The following is a 19,679-nucleotide window of genomic DNA, read 5'->3' as shown; positions in this document are numbered from 1 at the left end:
TTTCCTCTGCTAATTTGAATAAAATTGAAGAATAAAATGCTACTCCACAAACCATTCATAGAGAAAAGACCCTTGCTCACTAGAAGGGCAGAATCGTACAAAACCCACTGTTATTTTGCAAACACATTTCCCATGTTTTATCTGTACTGAGAGAGGCAAACACCATTCTACCCCTAACCAACCTTAGGCCAGAAAGAGAAGGCAAATGTTCTCTCATGAAGCAGCTGAACCACAGAGGGATCCCCATCTTCCATGTAGAATCCATCGCGCGTTTCGTCCCTGGCGGTACTCATGGAGGCGTTGCTTTCTTCATCAAAATTCTTACCCTGAGAAACTGTTCCTGCTGAATAACAACCACAGGCAGACATCAACTACCAACGTTCCAAACCACCCACTGGCAACCCAACTAGATAAGGTTAAGACAACCAGGCTCGACACAACGTTTCTAACTCGGGTTTTTGTTCAGTAATTACTACAACAGAGCCTTAGTCTTCTGCCTTTGGCACAGAGACCGTGCTTATTGGCTCAGCAAGCTCTCTTGGAAACCATGCCTTGTGGGGGAACACCCCGCTGATGCTGGATGGTTTTTCTGAAAGCTTATCTAGCCACCTGATACATGGAAGGGCAGAGGAACTGCTACATGGAGCCCACCCTGGGCTCTGTAATGGCTCCATGCGTGCCACTTACCAGCTGGCACGAGCTGCAACAGCTGTGGGGCTCACACTAAGCACACAGAACTGATCTGACAAAAGCCTTACCTTCAGGTTGGGAGGATTCTTCTGACTTGTCATCATCATCCAGTTTCTCCTCTTCGTCTTCTTCCGAACCTTTCTCAGAAATAGATTTGGGGTCTACGTCTGTACTCATTTCTATGTCCTTCAATTCACATTTAACAGAGCCAGGCTCAGCCTCAGCATCACAGTCCGGTTTAGTGTCTTTATCTGCGGTATCTGTCTCCTCTTTGATATCGGGCTTTTCTTTGGCTGCTGGATTTTCAGACCCTTCAGCTTTAGACTCCGTTTGTTCCGTAGTCTTTTCTTCTTGTACTGGTGTGGATGGGACAATAGGTGGTGTTTGACTGCAGCCAGCACCCAGAGGGTTTACAGAAGAGACAGCATTTACATTACCCGTCCCTCTGTTTTGAGCAAAGTTTTTGTGAGCCTCCAGAAAAGAGAGCTCAGGATCATTCAGAATGTGATAATCTGTCCTACTGACTCCATGTTTAGCAGCACCAATCAGTAAGTCTTTGTCATGTTTACCACACTCCCACCACTCTGGCAGGTCCAAGCTCGGTTGGCAAAGCTTTAGCCTCTCCCCCAGCTGCGGGTGATGGAGAACCTGCTCACGGATCTTCCGCAACAGTTCTATACGGTATAAAGTTCTAGAAGCACGTTCTTCTGTGATGGGCTCGATCATGGTGGAAAGATCAGGCGGTTCTGCAACAACAACAAGTTGTATTTTTTTTAACATCGATTGAATGTACACCTTTTTTGAAATCATGACCCCTGGACATGAGGTTCCAACAGTCCCCCTGTCTCATAACAGTCACGTTGATGCCTACAGTCAGTTAAAATCTGGCTTGTATTAGAAATAGTGCGACCAGCAGAAGTAGGGAGGTGATTATGCCCCTGTACTCGGCACACGTCGAGTATCGTGTCCAGTTTTGGGCACCTCAATACAAGAGAGATCTCGAGGTGCTGGAGCGAGGGCAGAGGAGGGCAACGAAACTAGTGAAGGGCCTAGAAGACAAATCATATGAAGAGCGGCTGAAGGAGCTGGGGCTGTTTAGTATGAGGAAGAGGAGGCTGAGGGGAGACCTCATCACTCTCTACAACTACTTGAAAGGACACTGTAGAGAGGTTGGTGCTGGTCTCTTCTCACAGGTAATTAACAATAGAACGAGAGGGAACGGCTTCAAGCTCCAACAGGGTAGGTTTAGATTGAACATTAGGAAGGAATTTTTCACTGAAAGAGTGGTCGGGCATTGGAACAGGCTGCCCAGGGAGGTGGTGGAGTCACCAGCCCTGGCTGGGTTTAAGGGACATTTAGATGGGGTACTGAGGGATATGGGGTAGGGGAGGACTTTGTAGAGTAGGGTAGATGGTTGGACTTGATGATCCCAAGGGTCTCTTCCCACCTCAATGATTCTATGATTCTATGAAAACTTACCATCATCCGGTTTGACCGGCATTCGGCACACTCTCCTACACATATTCACAAAGCCATTAAAATACTTCTCCAAGCTTTCGTCGGACTTCTTATCGAGCCTGGCAAATGCTCTGAATTGATTCCAGTCAAATTGGTGTTTTACAGGATCGAAAATAATTCCAAAAGTAGACACCACACGATAAAAATCAGCTTCTTCTCTTCTTGTCCATCTAGTCAAGGAAGAAGCAAGAGAAGTGAGGCCGCTGAATAAACCAGAGTCCAAACGTAGTTTGGATGCCCCCAAACCCCTTTAGTTTATTCTGGTGACACAGTACTGGTGACACAGGAGCTCAAACGAGATTGAAAGAGAGATATCACTGAGAAACTCACTTTTGTCGTTTTTCCGTTATTATGGCTTCCCTTTCTGCTTCTAGTGCCCTCACTTCTTCCCGAGGCCGACGTCTCCTGCGGTCAGTCTTCATTAGTGCCTCTTGCCTCATTTGTTGCCTTTTATAGCTGCGCTGATAGGCAGTAATGAGGCGACGCAGACGGGTAGTCAGGGTTGAAGTGTTGGGCCAGTAGAGTTGGCCTAACTCAGCGTTGCTTTCACTCTGCTTGTCTAGAGAATAGAGAAGTATTTGTGCACTGCAAAACCACCACTAAACATTTCAAAGTTTCTATGGCTAGAACTGGATTCCTGTTTTATCTGATAAGAACATACGCCTCATTAATGTTGGTGCATAACAAATTAGAAACGGGATAACTACATTGGTAGGAAATAAAAAAAACCAGAATCAAACCATCCAACTCTAAGAAGTCAGAAATGCTTGTGAAACATTTAGAGATAAGCATCAAGCATTATTATTCAACGTTATGAATACAAACATATTATGAATACTGTAAGTATTTAAATTAATGCAATGCATCTTTAAATTTATTACTAAGAAGATCATTCTGCCTCTGAGGAAACACCTATGCTTATGATTTCCCACTTTATTATTCTCACTTAAGCTTGGCAATTCTCCTCCACACTGAGGAAACAACATATATGTAACTTCCAAGATTATCTCAGCAAAAACATCAACGGCTGCATTATGAAACATCCGGTCTTTATTTTTATCACAATTTCTACTATGTAATTAGAAACCCAGAAAGCCATAATGTGGATTATTCAAAGACAGTAAATAATTGTTTTGAAAGATGTGAAGCATGAGGAGAATTGGCAGTAGAAAGTTTACTGTGATGTTTTCCCAAAACACAACTTATTCCCTCATGTGGCAAAAAAAACAGTCCACCTTTCACTGAATGGTCCATTTTTGCTTTTTAATTTATTTGCTATAGTCTTACTTGGGTGTATTTCTATGGACTCCTCTTTGTCTTCTGGAGGTGAGTTTGCAAATTCCTTGGGGAGAAGACAGAAGTTATTTTAGTTTTCAGTTTTGACCATATGTTATCATTTCAGGAGGAAAATATGTCATCTCTCAAACACAGCAGCAAACAATCTTTGTAAGGTGTGTTTATCTGGTAGCTCTCAAACTTAAGAAGTGCGCATTTAGATAAACACAGAGAATCAGTTATAATTATATATATTTGTAATTAGAGAAAGTTGGAAGTTCTTACATCAATTTCATCCTTGAAAGGAGTTCTGGTTGGCTTATATTCTGGATCTTCATCCTCTCTGTCAAATTCACCGCTATAAAATATTTAAAAGAAATATTTTCAAGAAATATATTGTTTTTCTGGAGAAAAGCAAAAAAGCTACAAAAGCCATCAGTACAGCGTAGTGAGTGACACATTTATATTTCATGCTCAACCGTGTAAACAATTCTATGTACTTTTTACATCATCCGATCACTTCAGATCCTCAGGCGAGATGTAAGCAAAATATGACATATGAACTCGTGCCAACATATACAATGCTGATAAAGTTTATTAATTTTTTCATGTCCTCCTTACCCATCACCACCATCTGCTAACATGTCTGTCCCTCTCTGTTCAGCAGCTATGGCCTTCGCATCAGGCATGCCAACCCGCTCCAGAAAGCACAGTGCTGGATCAGCTCTCATAGAATTGTACTTCTCATAACCTGCAGGCAGAGCAGGAGACAAATCTTTTATTTTTTTTTTAAAGCTATGACCAACTGTGAACAGAACAGGTTTAGGAACTAAAAGTACAATTTTCCAAATTAATTTATTTATTTTTAATTTTTTTTTTTAATTTTTTAAATAAAACAAAGGAGCTGTCACCGTGCTGGAAACAACCATTTCATTCATTTTTTTTATACTGGTAAATTCCATCAGCACAGAAACATTTTCACATCTAACATTTACAAACAGTAGATACTGAAGAAAACATTTAACTTAATGCTTTTATAAGGTAAAGTAAAAACCTTTCACAAGTGAAAAACTTACTTTAAGTTTCCTATATGACTTTGGCAGTGGTTCTCCACATTTAATACTTCCTACAGGAAACGTGCAGACGCAAATGGAAATGCACACACACACACATTTTCTATAGCTCCAGCCCTGCTGGAACCCTCAATGTAGGCTGCAAAAATGCTGTATACATGGGTTATACGTAAGGCCAACGAACCTGTCTTATTAGGTTTAGGATGATGCATGTCAGTAAGATGACACTGTTCCCTCTATGGTTTTCAAACTGCTGTTTGCTTTTTTACTGCCCAAGTTGACTAGATGGAAAATGGCAGATCCCAACAGTGCACTGCAGGAAAATGATTTTTAGACTAGACTTGCCTCAGCTGAGCCCACAAAACAGAGCTGCTGTACATAGGCAGAACAGCACAATTCAATTAGGATTTGTACTACAACACACTGCTCCTAACTGCTGTAGAGCCTCAAGCCAAACTGTAATCATGAAAGGTTTTATAAGCCATCATTCTCCCCTTTAGTCAGGCTGGGCTGCTGAGAATACCTCTGCGACCTCCAGAGAATTGGGATTATAATCAGGAATCGCTCACTGTATATATCATGCCAGCTCTGCATCCCCAGCCTTTCAAAGTTAACAAGGCTGCATCCCACTCAAGGGAGCCGGGAGTTCTCAACACTGACATTTGTGAAATATTGCTTGGAACAAAGCCCAGGAGGCACTTGTACAGATTAATAGCAGAGGTTAAGCCCACCGTCCACTTTGACACTGGTTGGCAGAGTTAGCAAGTGAAGCAGCGCTGGAAGCAAAGTTTATGGAGATCTATCTTACTATTTGGCTATTATTTAAACAAATATGGTTTTGTTTTATTTACAGCCAAGAAAGTAATGTTTTCTTCTCAAATGTTCTGCAAACATTTAAAAACAGCATCTGATATTTACAGCTCATATTAGGTTTTTAATGCAGGCAAGAAAAAAAAAAGGGAGATACAAGCCAACAGTTCTTTGGAACAATACTTGTTAATATTATGACTGAACAGTCCTACACACAGAAAGCTTTACAACTGAGTTTTGTTCAGAGTGAGACATCACTTACCGTGTTTGAAGACTCCAATTAAAAGGGATTTATCCGCCTCCTTATCCCACCAGTCTGCAGGAACTTCGGCATGGAATGGCTCAGGTATCCATACATCTACTTCACTGTGAAGACAGTGTTACATATATTCTCAAAGGTATTAGTGGGCAAAAAAAAAAAAAAAAAAAACACCACACCAAAAAAAACCCCAAACATGGTTCATGCTGTTCTCTAAATATGAATTTTGAGGGGGCAAAAAAAAAGACCCAAAACCCAACACAGAAATTGAAGTACCTTGAAAAACAATTAGGATGGTAAAAAAACCCAAAACACCACCAAACAAGCAAACAAAAAAAAATAATCATTAGGCTATTTTGGGAGTGGAATGCCAATGGTTATCCAAATACAATTCATTTAAGGTCTTAGTATATATTTTTTCATTTTTAAAATTGAAATAGAATAGTCCTCCATTATTAGCACAACTGCAAATCCACCTCTGTCATTTCCCACATCGTTTCCTCCCCCAAGAAAATTACCCACCACGCTTGGGTGAAATAATAAGGCTGGTTGAGAACAGACATTTAAGAGATAAAGTGTGACAACCTTTAAATGCTGCATTATTCCAGTAGGTGTACTTTATAAAGCAAAAAAAAAAAAATAAACCTGCACTTGCACTAACCTTGAGTCAGCACCCTCTAAGATCTTGTCTGCTTGGTCCCCTATAACTTCTTGTCGTAGATAGTAGAGCATGCGGACACGCAGCAGGACCCTGGAGAGGAAGGCAGAGGGGGGAAAAAGTTCTTAACTTCAGGACTGTTTGCCAACAGTGGCTTTTGGCAGCTGCTGCTGTTCATCCATCATCCTGCCAAGGCTGATTAGCCATGCTGTATGGTAGGCTTGAAGCGTGACAGATGGTGGCACATAATCACCTCTGTGTGGTGCTTTCTGCTGGCTTCCAACAGGCCTGCCTGGCAACCGCTTCCACTGCGCAGAGAGGGACCCGGCTCAGCCCGGCCCCGGCGCATTTCATTTAGTTCTACCTAGTGCAGCTTGTGAAGTTTAGACACGTACTCTACCACTGCCTCTGAAGTATTGAAGCAAGTTTGTAAACAACCGAGCAGATGGCTTTCAGTAACTGTTCTGCTTCATTATCTCATAAAATTTCCTCAGCTGCTGCCTTAATACCATTTTTGGAAGCACATCAGAAGTTGTAGGAATAAACGAGATATAAAATCTGGTTTTACTACCTTACAATAAACCCTCAATATGGAATGTCAGGTTTTTCAGATTATACAACTTTTTGCTTCCGAGAATTGGGGGGGGGAGAAAAAAAAAAAAATCCCTTATTTCCCTTGGGAGATATTAACTATTTTTACTCTTTATAGTTCGAATTGCTATTTAATTTTACCTGTGCACAACCTAAGCCCTAGAAGGAAGTGAAAAATCTTCAGTGCCCGTGTTTATTTTTCCCTATCTCTGTCATACTACAGTGGTTTTTGGAAGTGCTGTCAGGTGGAGTGGTCACACTTGAAGCTGGCAGGAGAGAGAATGGCAAACACTGGCTTTTCAAGGAGACTAGAAAAGAGGTCATCTTTCTGTAGAAAAAGTACCTACCTGAAAATAATCCTCCTTTCCTATGTTTACCCAATTCAGGGCACCCCCTGCTGCCTAAGTTCATGAAGTAAAAGCAGTACCAGCTAAACCAGAGATTGTTCAGCCCGGCCTCTCACTGTACCCAAATCCATCACAGCAACTGTTGAATTGCTGCTGCTCCTGGAACAGCTATGGGTGACCCGGGAGGCAGAAATCTGATCACCCACTTGCATGAAAAATGTAGACCACCACCAGTTTTGAGAGGTCCTCATTAGAGATCTGATGCAACCAAAGCGATACGCCGTTCTACACGGGTTATTCCAAGCAAACCTTGGAAGAGCAGGGATTTGAATGAAGGTCATGTCTGCAATTCAAAACATGTCAGACATGCTTCTTTTTGTATGCGTGATAACTGGGACCAGTAAGGTGTCCCTGCTCCCTGTGTGGCTATGTAAATAAGCTGTTGAGGGTCTCTATCATCTTAGTATTAAGCAATAACAGCTGTTTCATCAAGCCAAAGAGGAAGAGCAGGGGAAAAAAAAACCCAACATCAACCAAAAACCAGAGGATCTTTCCACCTTTCTAGAGTCCTATCCATTAAAACAGCATTCGTGTTAGATAAGGACAGGACACCAGTTCTTACAAAGCTTAGTTACTGTTGCCTTCTGAAGGAAATTACTCAGACTATTAATTGGCTTCCACCTCTGCTCAATCTTACACGGGCTAAACACATTGCTTCTGCAATTCACTTGGTCCAAGTGGAAGTGAAGGAAAAAGACAGCCACTGAAAACATTCTTGCACAGTGATTTATCAGTCTTTCCTATCCTTGTAATTGTTCTACTGCATTATTACAGGAGCAATATTTTAAAAATGAGTTTAAGTCTGATCTGCAAACCTGGTATAACAAGTAATGAGGACATGTTACCTGAGAGATTAAAATAATGTTACAGGAAAGAATTTAATTACTTTAAAAGCAAGTGAAATGTAATAACAGATCGGAGTAACAGTTTAGCAAAAATCAGAACACAGCTTATTTGGATGTGCACTGGCTAAGGTAATTCTGTAAGTATCTGCTTTCATCAGCTAAGAATTAAGCTTGGTTAGCATCTGGAAAGGAGCTAATAAACCCCTTAAATGCCTTTCCTCCTTCACATCACACCCCCTATTGACAGGCCACAGGTACTTTTCAAATCAATAATTTCTTTCCAATAAACAGTATTAGTAAAACACAATATACATTAAAAAGACAAAGAACTGATGACCTTTCAGTAACACCACATTATAACCGTATGGTATATTTGTACTATGAAAAATATAAATTTAAAACCAGAACAAAACCCCCCAAACCCAAAAAGCAAACAACCTTCCCCCAAAATCCAAACCAAGACATTTTTAGGACAAGAGTTAGGTTCAGTGTCTGTAAATGGAGACTATAGTAAGCAAAACTGAGATGGAGAACCAGGGCACTGTGGACAGAAGGTGACACAAAGATAACTAAGACATTACAAAACAAAAGCTAAAAGAATCTAAAAGAGGTTCTTAAGAGACACTCGTGCTACAATAAAACAACGTAACATCCAAATCAAAACACAATGACCTTTATCCCCAAAGGCTGTCAGTTTAGTGACGTGTTTAGAGTTGCAAAAATGAAATCAGGGCACTGATTCAGGTAAGAGAGCCTGGTGAGAAATTTTATCTCAAACAAAAGAGAAAAGCAGAAATATCCTGTATAATGTGCAGAGCAACAGAGGAAGGGAGAAAAAGAACAAAGAGAAGAGATATACCCACATAGAGGTGAACTACTACATGAAACTCTGGAAAAGAAGAACATTTAAGGAACAGAACTTTCAAGGACATCAGCCTGAGAGACCCCACAAGAAGGGTAAGAAAGAAACAGCTTTTGTTTAAAGATAGCCAATTGTCAAGAAAAATAGACAGTGTAGGGATATAGTCTTTCCTTTATATGGTAAAAAAAAGTAACCTCATCTGATTCCATTCTTATTTAGTAAGTAGAAAACAATTTTCTTCAGAATTGTGCTTTAAGCACTGATCAGTCATAAAGAGCTTACAGAAGCATCCAGATATCTGTTAAGATGATTATTCCCAAATTAAAAAGTAATAATGTCTTTTACATCCTATTAAACAGCCCTGTGTTCTGTCAAAAACATCCAAAAGAAGTTGCAGACTTTTCAAAAGCATGTCATAAAACCCCCCCTCTAAATTAACTATTTAGTAATACTTACTTATTACAGTGATGTTTGAGATGTTTCCTATAGCTGTCTTCTTGAAATAATACATCTGGATTACAGGTTGTGAGCCAATCGGCATCTTGCAGCATTGGCTGTGAACTCTGGGCTTTTACTTTCTTGCCTTTCCTCCCTCTGGGCACAGGTGCAGACAGACCTACATAAAACCCCAATATTTCTTAAATAATCTGAATAGAAAAGCTTTCACCCCAAGCTGCATTAGAAATATACATGTAAAGCTAAGTATCAATGCTGTATTAATTCCTTTGTGAGCAACACAACCACCAAAAACTGAACAGCAACATAATTCAGTACAGGAAATTTGCAAACAACAAATTCAATCAAAACTTTCATGCAAATTTATGTGTGAAGATTTCAAAAATTCAGAGCGCTAGCCAGAAAATGGTGTTATATAAATATTTCTTGTAAAACCTCTCATGAATCTGAATGGCCATAAGGAAACAAGCTTTCTGATTTATGGCAATTTGAAAGAGATTAACTCCAGCAGTAGGTGCCACTTAAAAATTATGCTAGAATATTTGTTCAGAACTGACTGAAGGAAAAGAGCACTGTATCCTACAAAGTGTCTAAGGGAGACTTCCCCTTTAAGTACAGACCAAGTCAAAGCCCACCTTACTCATAAAACCTGACAAGATCCTACGACATGTCAGAATGGCTATAGTTTAAACCAAATACATAGCATGACTGAAGTAATTCTTTCCTATTTACTAGCATCATTATTTGATCGTGGTAGACATACCGGAATGATTAACCAAAGCTCGAGTTTGCCCATCTGCAGTTGGAGTGATCAGATCCCAGATGAAACTTTTGATATTTTCATCCCCTTTGTAATGATTAAGACAATATACCAGGATAGTCCGGCAGATGGTTTCCACATCTTGTTCTGTGAGCTGACGTTTATAGCGCCCGTGTGAGAGGATGTCAGTCCACCGACCCCAGCTAGAAGAAAAATATGTTCAATACAACAGTTCAAGACCAAAAACTGGTATTTTAATTCGTGACTTTCAATTTAAGTCCCGGTACCAGGCAAGTTGGGACCTCCTGTGTTAGTGCTAATGCATTTTGCATTTGCAGGTTACGTCAGGGAATCTAACCTTCAGCACCAAAGAGTTAAGAAAGTTTATTTTACAGAATAGGCAATAAGTTCACTGCTCGTAAAGCTGCAATTGAACTACACTCAAAATAATAAAGTACATATGTTTAACTAATGGTCCCAGTAAGCTACAAATAGGAAATTCAACCAGTTCCTACAATCATGGGATTTGGGGAATCATTTCTTATTTTGTTCCTGAAATCCATTATTAACAATTGTTGTATGCAACTGCCTAAAATAAAGACAATCTGAAGCCCACTGTGTCAGCAGCCAAACACAGCTACTCATTTGCAAAGAGATAAAATTCAAATGGGTAAATCCAATGGGGAAAAATATAAACTATCAAATAGCTGAATTTAAGTGGTGCCAAAATATCACAATCTATGTAGAAAACCTCTACACTGCCTGTTGATTTCACAACCACATTGTTCTTTACAAATACAATTTGTTATTCTCTGCAATATTTAGAAAAGAGATTAAACCTTGATAACTCAGGAATCCTTTACACTAAGAGAAACCAGAAACAAATATTCCGTCATCACAGAACTACGTATCTTACAGTGAGCTCATAGCCATCTGTGAGACACTCAGATACTTTAACCTAAGTAATACATATATAAGCAACTTATATACATAGTGATTTAAAATCTCACTGGTATGTATATGGCATAATGAGGTAATGGTTACAGAGGAAGGTGAGACACTCAGATACTTTAACCTAAGTAACATACGTAGTGATTTAAAATCTCACTGGTATGTATATGGCATAATGAGGTAATGGTTACAGAGGAAGAGATTATGTGAACATGTCCAAGAAAAGGATGAGTTATTTACTATATATAATTATCATATTTTCAGTTCTTTAGCCACAATCAGTATATTTCATCTCCTTCACATCCTTACCCATAGACCAGTAAGTTCTTCTCCACCCTGAAACATTCACTTCTTGCATAACCCTGGGATTTGTCCTGAGGCCTACGGGGCTTTGTGCTTGGTTTTTCTTCAGAATCACTTTCCAGGTCTGAAAACTCCATCAGCTCATCCTCTTTGACTGCGCTGTAGAGTCTGGTTTGCTTTCTTACTCTTGGTGTATCAATAACTAGGTTATTCTAAAACAAAAGTGAAAATGTAGAAATTGAGGAGGGGGGAGGGGAACATCTTCAATTTAATTCTCCTAGGAAGCTCATAAAGCTCTTACCCTTCCATTTAAAGCATCAATATCCAGCTCAGCTTTCTTTGCCCACTTCTGCCAAAAATTAGGGTCATCCAAGGAAATGTCTGTCCTGTTCCCAGATGCAACAAAACTAGCCTAGTAAATGTGAAAACATAGGCATTGGTTTCTTAACGGCAAGCTACAAAGAATATCTATTTTTCACTTGTAAATACAATACTTAGGACTTATAAAATGGCAGTTTCAAGTAAGAAAAAGGGTAAACCTGGAAACTATCATGACTGGAAATATAGATATCCCAATATTTATGATGAAAATATCTGAGACAAGTACATTGAAAAACTAAACCAACACGGAAGGCAATTTAATACCACTTCCATTTATCCTGGTCACACTTTATTAATATTCCTCTGAATGTCAATGCACACCTTTGCAAATGTTGAGCCTTTTCCTTCAGATTCAATAGTAATCGTGTGTGTTCGCCTTAGGAGAATCTGATCAATATCCTCTTCACAAAACTTAGACCCTTCATCTTCCTCATCCATCAGAGCACCGTATGCCCCCTTTCGAAGAAGATCTTCTATTTCTTTCTTAGAAAGCTGTTGCACCTGTAAGAGAGGGTTTGGGTTTGATTCTTTTTGACATCAGCCAATGTGTACATCTGACAATATAATGATTGTCCCCTTATTTAGCATTTTAAGAACTGAAACTCTAAGACAATGTGGTGTCGGTCAATTAAATATTCATGTTGAAGTCAACTTTAAAAGCATACGAACAACAAAATTCTTAGAGTGAAGTTACACAACTGGCTTAAATAATTTAATAATTCATTGTCACTGAATCCTTTTACTGATGACTGCCTAAACTCCTCGTGAGAGCACATTTAACTCACTAACCTGACAAAAAGCTAAGGCAAAAAAAAGTTCAAAGCAAAAAGGCCACACCAGAAAAAGCTGACTAGAATAACTCTAAAAAGTGCCAGGATCAACACAATGTAAAGGGTGGAATGATGAGAATGGATGAGGACTGAGGGAACATGACTCCACCTGCCCCCTTTTGGCAACGAGTGAGCCATTAGATCGGCTGAGCCAGTTCATGTAGCCTTGCCCTTAATTAACCCTACTTTAAAATACACAGCACACTCCACCTGAAAACCACTGTTGTCCAGCTAAAACACAAACAAGCAGGAAAAGTGCTACACATTCATAACATTTGTTGACCGTGCACCTTAATATTTTAATTCTCACCCCATTTGTAGCGTTTTCTCTTCCGCTCATAGATTGCAGCACGGCCTTATCGAGGCCAAGCTTCAAGCTTGCTTTGTCAAACATTTCCCTTTCATAAGAATTCCTTGTTATCAACCTGTAAATTTTCACTGATTTGCTCTGTCCTATTCTGTGACATCGTGCTTGAGCCTGATGAAACAAAGACAGATTGTCAGTTACAGGTCACAAAAGGAAGAAGAAAAAAAATTTAAATAATCAATACAGAGAACTTACTTTCAAAGTTATTGCTTTCAATATAAATAATAATCTTTATGATTTTAAGAGAGGGACAACAGATAATTTATCTTATAGGTGTAGAAAATTTCACAATAAAAAGGCAAAGAAAAAAATTTCAATAAAATCATCTCTTGTAATATTACCTGGAGGTCATTTTGGGGGTTCCAGTCTGAATCAAAAATGATGCAGGTATCAGCAGCAGTAAGATTAATGCCCAAACCTCCTGCCCTTGTGCACAGCAGGAAAACAAACCTATCAGAATCAGGTCTGGAAAACCTGTCAATAGCTGCCTGACGCAAGTTGCCTCTTACTCGGCCATCAATTCGTTCATATGGGTACCTGAAATAAAGATGTATTATAAGGACAACTTTACTACAATGACATTGGTTATTTTTAAGAATATGCCATTAAAAAAAAAATAAAAAAAGGAAAATATGCTACTATAGGTTCAAAATAATTACAAAAAACTGAGTGACTGTTCCTGTATACACTAACTTCATCAGTGGAAGATGTACTACTTCATCTCCTGGAAATAAACATTCAGGCTTCAGCTAAAAAGCTCTAGAGCCACCAAAACATTCAACTGAGTAGTAAACTAAGAGGTTTAAAGCTCTTCATGTGAGGTGATTTTGTACTCAGCCGGAAGAAAAATCTCAGTACTTGCAACTTACAGGTATGATTTTCCCTTTTAGTCAGATCACTATAGAAAATACTGCAAATTGTTTGCATTTCCTCCCTTTTTCAATAGGGATTCCTCACAGGTTAAATACTGTGGCCGCTGAGGAAAGCACAGTTTATTTAGAATTGTATGATATTGTTGCTCTCACCGTCTTTGAATGAGGTAGTCTTCCAGTATGTCCAAGCAGCGCACCATCTGGGAAAAGATAAGCACCCTGTGGCCACCAGCCTTCAGTTTTGGCAGCAGCTTGTCAATCAGTACTAGCTTGCCAGCAGCCTGGATCATTGCCTGGAGCTGAAAATCTGGAGAGTCGGCATTGTGTGTTTCTTTAAACTCTTCCAAAATTTTCTCTTCAGCACCTGCAAAGATTGGACAGCAATACATGAGCGCTGCAAAGGGCCTTATTAATAAACAATGAGCTCGCCTTCAATACCCTATAGAAACCCCAGGAATGTTTGGAAGCCTTACGGGGAATAAACATTTATAAAAAATATTAACCTGACATTTAAAGCAAACACAGACACAAATACAGCATAAATAAAAAGTAACTTCGATAGTTCTCTTCCCCCTTTTAAGCGGGAGTAAACCCTTTCCTAAATAAATTCATGCAACTATTCGATGCACGCAAATTAATGAAAAACGAAATAAAAAGATAAAAAAATAAAACGTATTCCAAACGATCAAATTATTTTCTGTTCTTTCTTAAATGCAACACGTAAGAAAAAATACCTCATTTCCACAGGAAAACACAAGGAATACAAATCACATTTCACGTCTGTGCCTCCAAAACCACGCTTAAACACACGCATGACCTGGACCTGCTCCTTCCATTATTAATTATAGAATCAAAATCCAAACAATGAAAAAGCTAATTGGGGAGGGGGTTGGGGGGGGAGTGGGTGGGCAGGAGGAATACGCAGCTGTGAAATTATTATTTTACCTTCCATTTAGTTTTCTTTTCTCACTGAATAAAGCTATCCACTGTATAGATTCTTTCCAGAATTAATCAAAAGTTCTTTCTTGCCGTTCCCTTTGCCTAGGAATGATACACCCAGCAGCAAATATTTCCTTTTACTGCTGATTACCTGAAGACTGTAGGCCAAGATCAAGTTGTCTCTTCGGTCTCTCCTATGCTTTTATTCCATTTTTTGTCACTTCTACAAAGAGTGAGCTATTCCAAGACTGATCAGATTACTATTCTTGGCTATTTAAGGGGTTAGAAATCTTCATCCTAATCTTATTTCACATCCAAATAAACCCTTTTTGGAGCCATCTTTTTCAGTCCCTCTGTTTGCTTTTTTTTTTTTTTGCTTGGTTTTTGTGGTTTCTTTTTTTCCTTGTTGTTTTTTCAAACAAAACGTGGTTTGTACAGTATTGCTGGTTTGTAAAATATTGAGCTTGAATGCTGCTTTTGAATAACACAAGGGAAGGTGGGGGAGGGCTGGGGGAGGAGGGAAGAGCAGCTTATTGCCAGGCTTCTGCTGAGCATCTCTCTCATATCCCAGTTCTAAGGAGATGCCTGTAAACAAACAGGCAAACGCACCCTCCCTGTGTGATCGCTGGTCCAGTGCCTGCTCTAAGGTGGTGTCTTAAATAGATACCACCCGAAGCAGGCTCTGCACTTTGTTCCTCAATACTCTTGCACTTCTAACTTTTACAGAATTTAACAGACTCAAGACGTGACCACACTTAAAGGTAGTTTTACATCCCTGAATTTTCCTCATCTGGACTCCCTGCTCCAAGCGTTACCGATCCTAATGGCTTGCACATAAGGAAAAATAAACCCATGTGAAAAAAAGTACAATCAGACACTTCTTCACGTTCCCTTCCATCATATCACTTCCCATCTTGTAAAACAGGCAGAATTTTGGGCAGTAAACCTCAGCTGAGCTTAGGCAATTTCAGGACACAGCAGGCTGTCAAGCAGTTCATACGTAGTAACTTCAGTGATCTTTCTTGGTTACATCATTTATTTCTTACTCAAGTGTGATATCCAAATTCAAGTTTCACTACTATAAAGTAAACCAATATGCAAACTCAGCATCTGCAAAAGCAAACCACCTAAGCCAAGCACGCCACAATAAACCCACAAACTGGTACATTTTCAGTATCAGAGTTTGGTCTCAGCAAGACCCACTTCCATAACAGACCAGGACCTCCAAAAATATGCTCTTTCAATAAACCTATCCAGCTAAACCCTGTAAAAGACTGCCCTGTCTTTCACTTGTACTTCAACTGCAATTAAGTGATGTACACTGAGCGCTAAACCCTGTAAAAGACTGCCCTGTCTTTTTTCATTTGTACTTCAACTGCAATTAATTGATGTACACTGAGTAGCCTGTTACCCAAAAACTACTTGATGTAGTACCTCTTGCTCTGTAACACCAGTTCCTATCCGAGGTGATCTTTAGAAGGGGAGGAAAGGAAAGTATGTGAATGTGTGTTTGGTCCATCAGGGAAACCCCCACTTCCACTCATAACTGAGAGAGGCTTACAGGGGTCAAGAGAGTGTAAGGAACAGAGTAAGAAACCTTTCCAATGTTCAACACTCTGATTGTGTAAGTACAGAGGCACTCCCCACTGCTGACTCTTGGAGACAGAGGAATGACATGTGAACACTTGAGAATGGCTACTCAGGGGAAAACAAGGAGTCCAGCTCTCAGAAAAAGTGACAGTGACAAGAGAATACCCCAAATGCACTCACTCCCTCTAGAAGTCTACTCAAAGACAGCCTCAGCAGACCACCACTTTCCCCTCCGCAGAACAGATGTACCAATCAAGCAATGAACAAGAAAAAACCCACTCCATGTTCAACTCTTACCACACCACTTCCATCATATAACCTTCTATGGCTTTTAACTGAAGATTATCTAGAAGACCTGCTTGCAACTTTTATGCAAAACAAAACATATAGTGTTCTACTTGGGTATTCAAATACACGTGCAGTACCACTCGCTCACAAAACCCATAAACTTGGAAGAAAATGAGAAGGATTCAGAGACACCTTTATATTGCTTGCAACTTTTATGCAAAACAAAACATACAGTGTTCTACTTGGGTATTGAAATACACATGCAGTACTGCTTGCTCACAAAACCCATAAACTTGGAAATTCAGAGACACCTTTATAAAAACAGTTAAGTCTCAAGAACTTCCTACTGCAACAACTCATCAGGAGAACACTATGCAACATTATGTACCAGCACTGCAAGACCTCTTGGTAGAACTACAATAAACTTGCATGTCACTCTAAGTACAAAGATATTAATTATTGACCAACAAAATAAAAACTCAGGCTCAGACAACTACAGGATATAAGAGTTTTTTCTGTCCTAGAACTACAAAGGATGTATTTGTTTAGTTCCATCCTCCACACTAACAATACTGAAGATTTATTTATTTGTCTCTCAAAACCAAAGGCTTGACCCACCTGCTGCACAACACCAAGCAAGTCCAAATGTTCAAAAGTCACAAATATGTTATAAAGGCAAAAGGACCCAAGGGACAACCCCACCTCCCTTTATTAGGGTTAAGATACAGCCACCAAAAAACACTTGAAATTCCCTACACAGCCACCTGGACTTCAGCAGTCTCTAACAGACACTAAATGATACAACACTTGTTAGGAAAAAAAAATAAAAAAATCACTGCTGTAGGCAACATTGCAATTACTACTCATGAACTCTAGTTGACAAAGTAGCAACAAAATAGTCACTTTATTTCCTTTAGCAAACATGAAATAAGGAAAAATAATGGCAAGGTTAAAGCTAGCCAAAAACCAAGAAACATAAAAAGCATCAAGTTTCAAAGCTCATAACCTGAACATCCAGAACTATCTTCTGGTAACTCATTTATAAAATGGGTTAACTTAAACAAAAAAAAACCAAACACAACAACAAACAAACAAAAAATCCTACCAGAACCACAAAGCTACTTTACTGTATATGCTCATCTGAGTTTAGAAACTGAGCAGCTCACCAGCACGGTTGGGCTGAAGTACTTTGAAGTAACCCCTACACCAAGTCTTTGGAATGATTACTTGTGCAGGAAATACAATTAGATGTCATTTTGTGAATGTTTAAGCATTTTCTCCCCAGTTAAACAAAAATGTCAAAAGAAAAAAACTGTAAGCACTGCAATATGGAAGTCACACAATAAAAACCTGAAATCACATAAGGCTCAAACTAAACAGTCTTTCACCATGAAGCTGATAACCAGCATTAAGCCAACTCTAGCATAAATCATATAGAGTATATATATACACACAGAGGAGTCGGGAAATAAGAAACTAGTAGAATACAACCCTTTATAGAGAGTTACATCCAAGATTTGATTTGATCAACCCATACAGTTTAGCATACTTCAGACAGCTATAGGTAGCTGGCTCATCATACAGCACCTGCCATAGATAATCCTGATCGAAACCCAACAGCATCCCACTGGAAGAGAGTATTCATCATGAAGTCTAATACAACATTCAAAAAAATCTCACTAGTTAAATTAGAAAAATGAACTGACAACACATGGCCATAAAATGAACATCATTTCTTACCCTACAACTTCTACTCCGAAATGTCTAAGTTACTATTTCATAGCTGCTAATTATTTTCTTTCCATAGAGTATTAGCTGCAACTTGAAGAAAAGACTCCCATACTTATGCCAGCATCCAACAACCTGCACGATAACCCGATGTCTTTGTTTGTCAGAACTAACAGAAAGGAAAACTTGATAATACCAACACTAACTGTGTCTGGGCTGGGAAGCCTCGGAAAAGAGCAGCACAGATGTCTTCAAAAGCCACACTGTCCTGACTAGCAAATATCCGTATCTAAGAAAAAACTGAAAGATTGTATCACTTTTCTACATAAAATAAATGAGTAAATAGAAAGACATACTAGAACACAATTCCTAATTTACTGAACTTCCTCACAATCATTTTTTGAAGAAAAAATGTTTGAGAAAAATAGGAGGCCTACCATTAATAAGGTACGGATGATTGCAGCATTTTCTTAGTTCCATCATAGTGTTTAAAAGATTAGGTACGTTCGCCTGACCTCCACCCTTGGAAAGAAATGTGAAATTCTTTTCAAGAATAGCACGATAGTATTTCTTCTGAATATTTGTCAGCTCAACTTCAATGATGGTTTCCTCTTTGGGGGCCAGGTTCTTTTCTACATCCTCCTTGAGACGTCTCAGCATCATCGGCTTCAAAATAGCTTGGAGTTTTTGCACCTAGGAAACATAAGTTGAATAAATGAAAAATAATTTTTTGAGGCCCTACAGTTTTAAATTCAGTCAATTTCCTTAATTCTAAAACCCCTATTTCCTACCTCAGATCACAAGTAGAGGCCACTTTTAAAAAAAATAAATCTTTCCTCACTGACAAAGAGACTGTGTTCTCCTTGATAGCTTAGTGAGATACACACATTATTTTTTCCCTTCATATATCTATTTCCAATTATTCTCTTATTTCTTTAGCTTTGACATCCACTGAAGTAGAAAACTATTTAGGCCTGGTCTCAAAATGAAAACATCTTATTTCTGTAAATTTTCAACATGCTGATAACTTTTAGTGTCTCCAGGTTTTGTGGCATATATTTTAAGACTGTCATAAATGGTTGGGAAGGAGGGGAAATGTCCATTTTCCTAAAAAAAATTAGCTGAATTTCGTCAAGTTTTTGTAATACCCCCTACATAAAAAGCTGAAGAATATTCCATATAGAAAAAGACTGGCATTTTGGTTGTTTCAGGTTGCCTCTCAAAGT

The 19,679-nt window shown here is 39.1% G+C and overlaps 1 protein-coding gene across 1 annotated transcript in view; it reads right to left on the bottom strand.

Annotated features, from left to right (window-relative positions):
- Positions 1 to 19,679, bottom strand: part of CHD7 (chromodomain helicase DNA binding protein 7) — a 113,187-nt gene that overhangs the window by 7,619 nt on the left and 85,889 nt on the right. Inside the window, exons 15-31 of the mRNA XM_014939642.1 lie at positions 14,062 to 14,272; positions 13,378 to 13,573; positions 12,980 to 13,147; positions 12,161 to 12,340; positions 11,760 to 11,870; positions 11,465 to 11,670; positions 10,208 to 10,407; positions 9,445 to 9,604; positions 6,287 to 6,376; positions 5,629 to 5,732; positions 4,105 to 4,234; positions 3,769 to 3,841; positions 3,496 to 3,550; positions 2,539 to 2,767; positions 2,170 to 2,378; positions 759 to 1,436; positions 183 to 343 (exon numbers count right to left, since the gene is read on the bottom strand). Coding sequence (XP_014795128.1) covers positions 183 to 343; positions 759 to 1,436; positions 2,170 to 2,378; positions 2,539 to 2,767; positions 3,496 to 3,550; positions 3,769 to 3,841; positions 4,105 to 4,234; positions 5,629 to 5,732; positions 6,287 to 6,376; positions 9,445 to 9,604; positions 10,208 to 10,407; positions 11,465 to 11,670; positions 11,760 to 11,870; positions 12,161 to 12,340; positions 12,980 to 13,147; positions 13,378 to 13,573; positions 14,062 to 14,272 — 3,161 coding nt within the window. The remainder of the gene's footprint in view (positions 1 to 182; positions 344 to 758; positions 1,437 to 2,169; positions 2,379 to 2,538; positions 2,768 to 3,495; positions 3,551 to 3,768; positions 3,842 to 4,104; positions 4,235 to 5,628; positions 5,733 to 6,286; positions 6,377 to 9,444; positions 9,605 to 10,207; positions 10,408 to 11,464; positions 11,671 to 11,759; positions 11,871 to 12,160; positions 12,341 to 12,979; positions 13,148 to 13,377; positions 13,574 to 14,061; positions 14,273 to 19,679) is intronic.

Source organism: Calidris pugnax, unplaced genomic scaffold, assembly GCF_001431845.1.
Source record: "Calidris pugnax isolate Ruff unplaced genomic scaffold, ASM143184v1 scaffold5, whole genome shotgun sequence".
In the NCBI taxonomy this organism is placed as follows: domain Eukaryota; kingdom Metazoa; phylum Chordata; class Aves; order Charadriiformes; family Scolopacidae; genus Calidris; species Calidris pugnax.
Note: the sequence above shows the minus strand (reverse complement) of the source record. Positions and strands in the feature narration are given on the sequence as shown.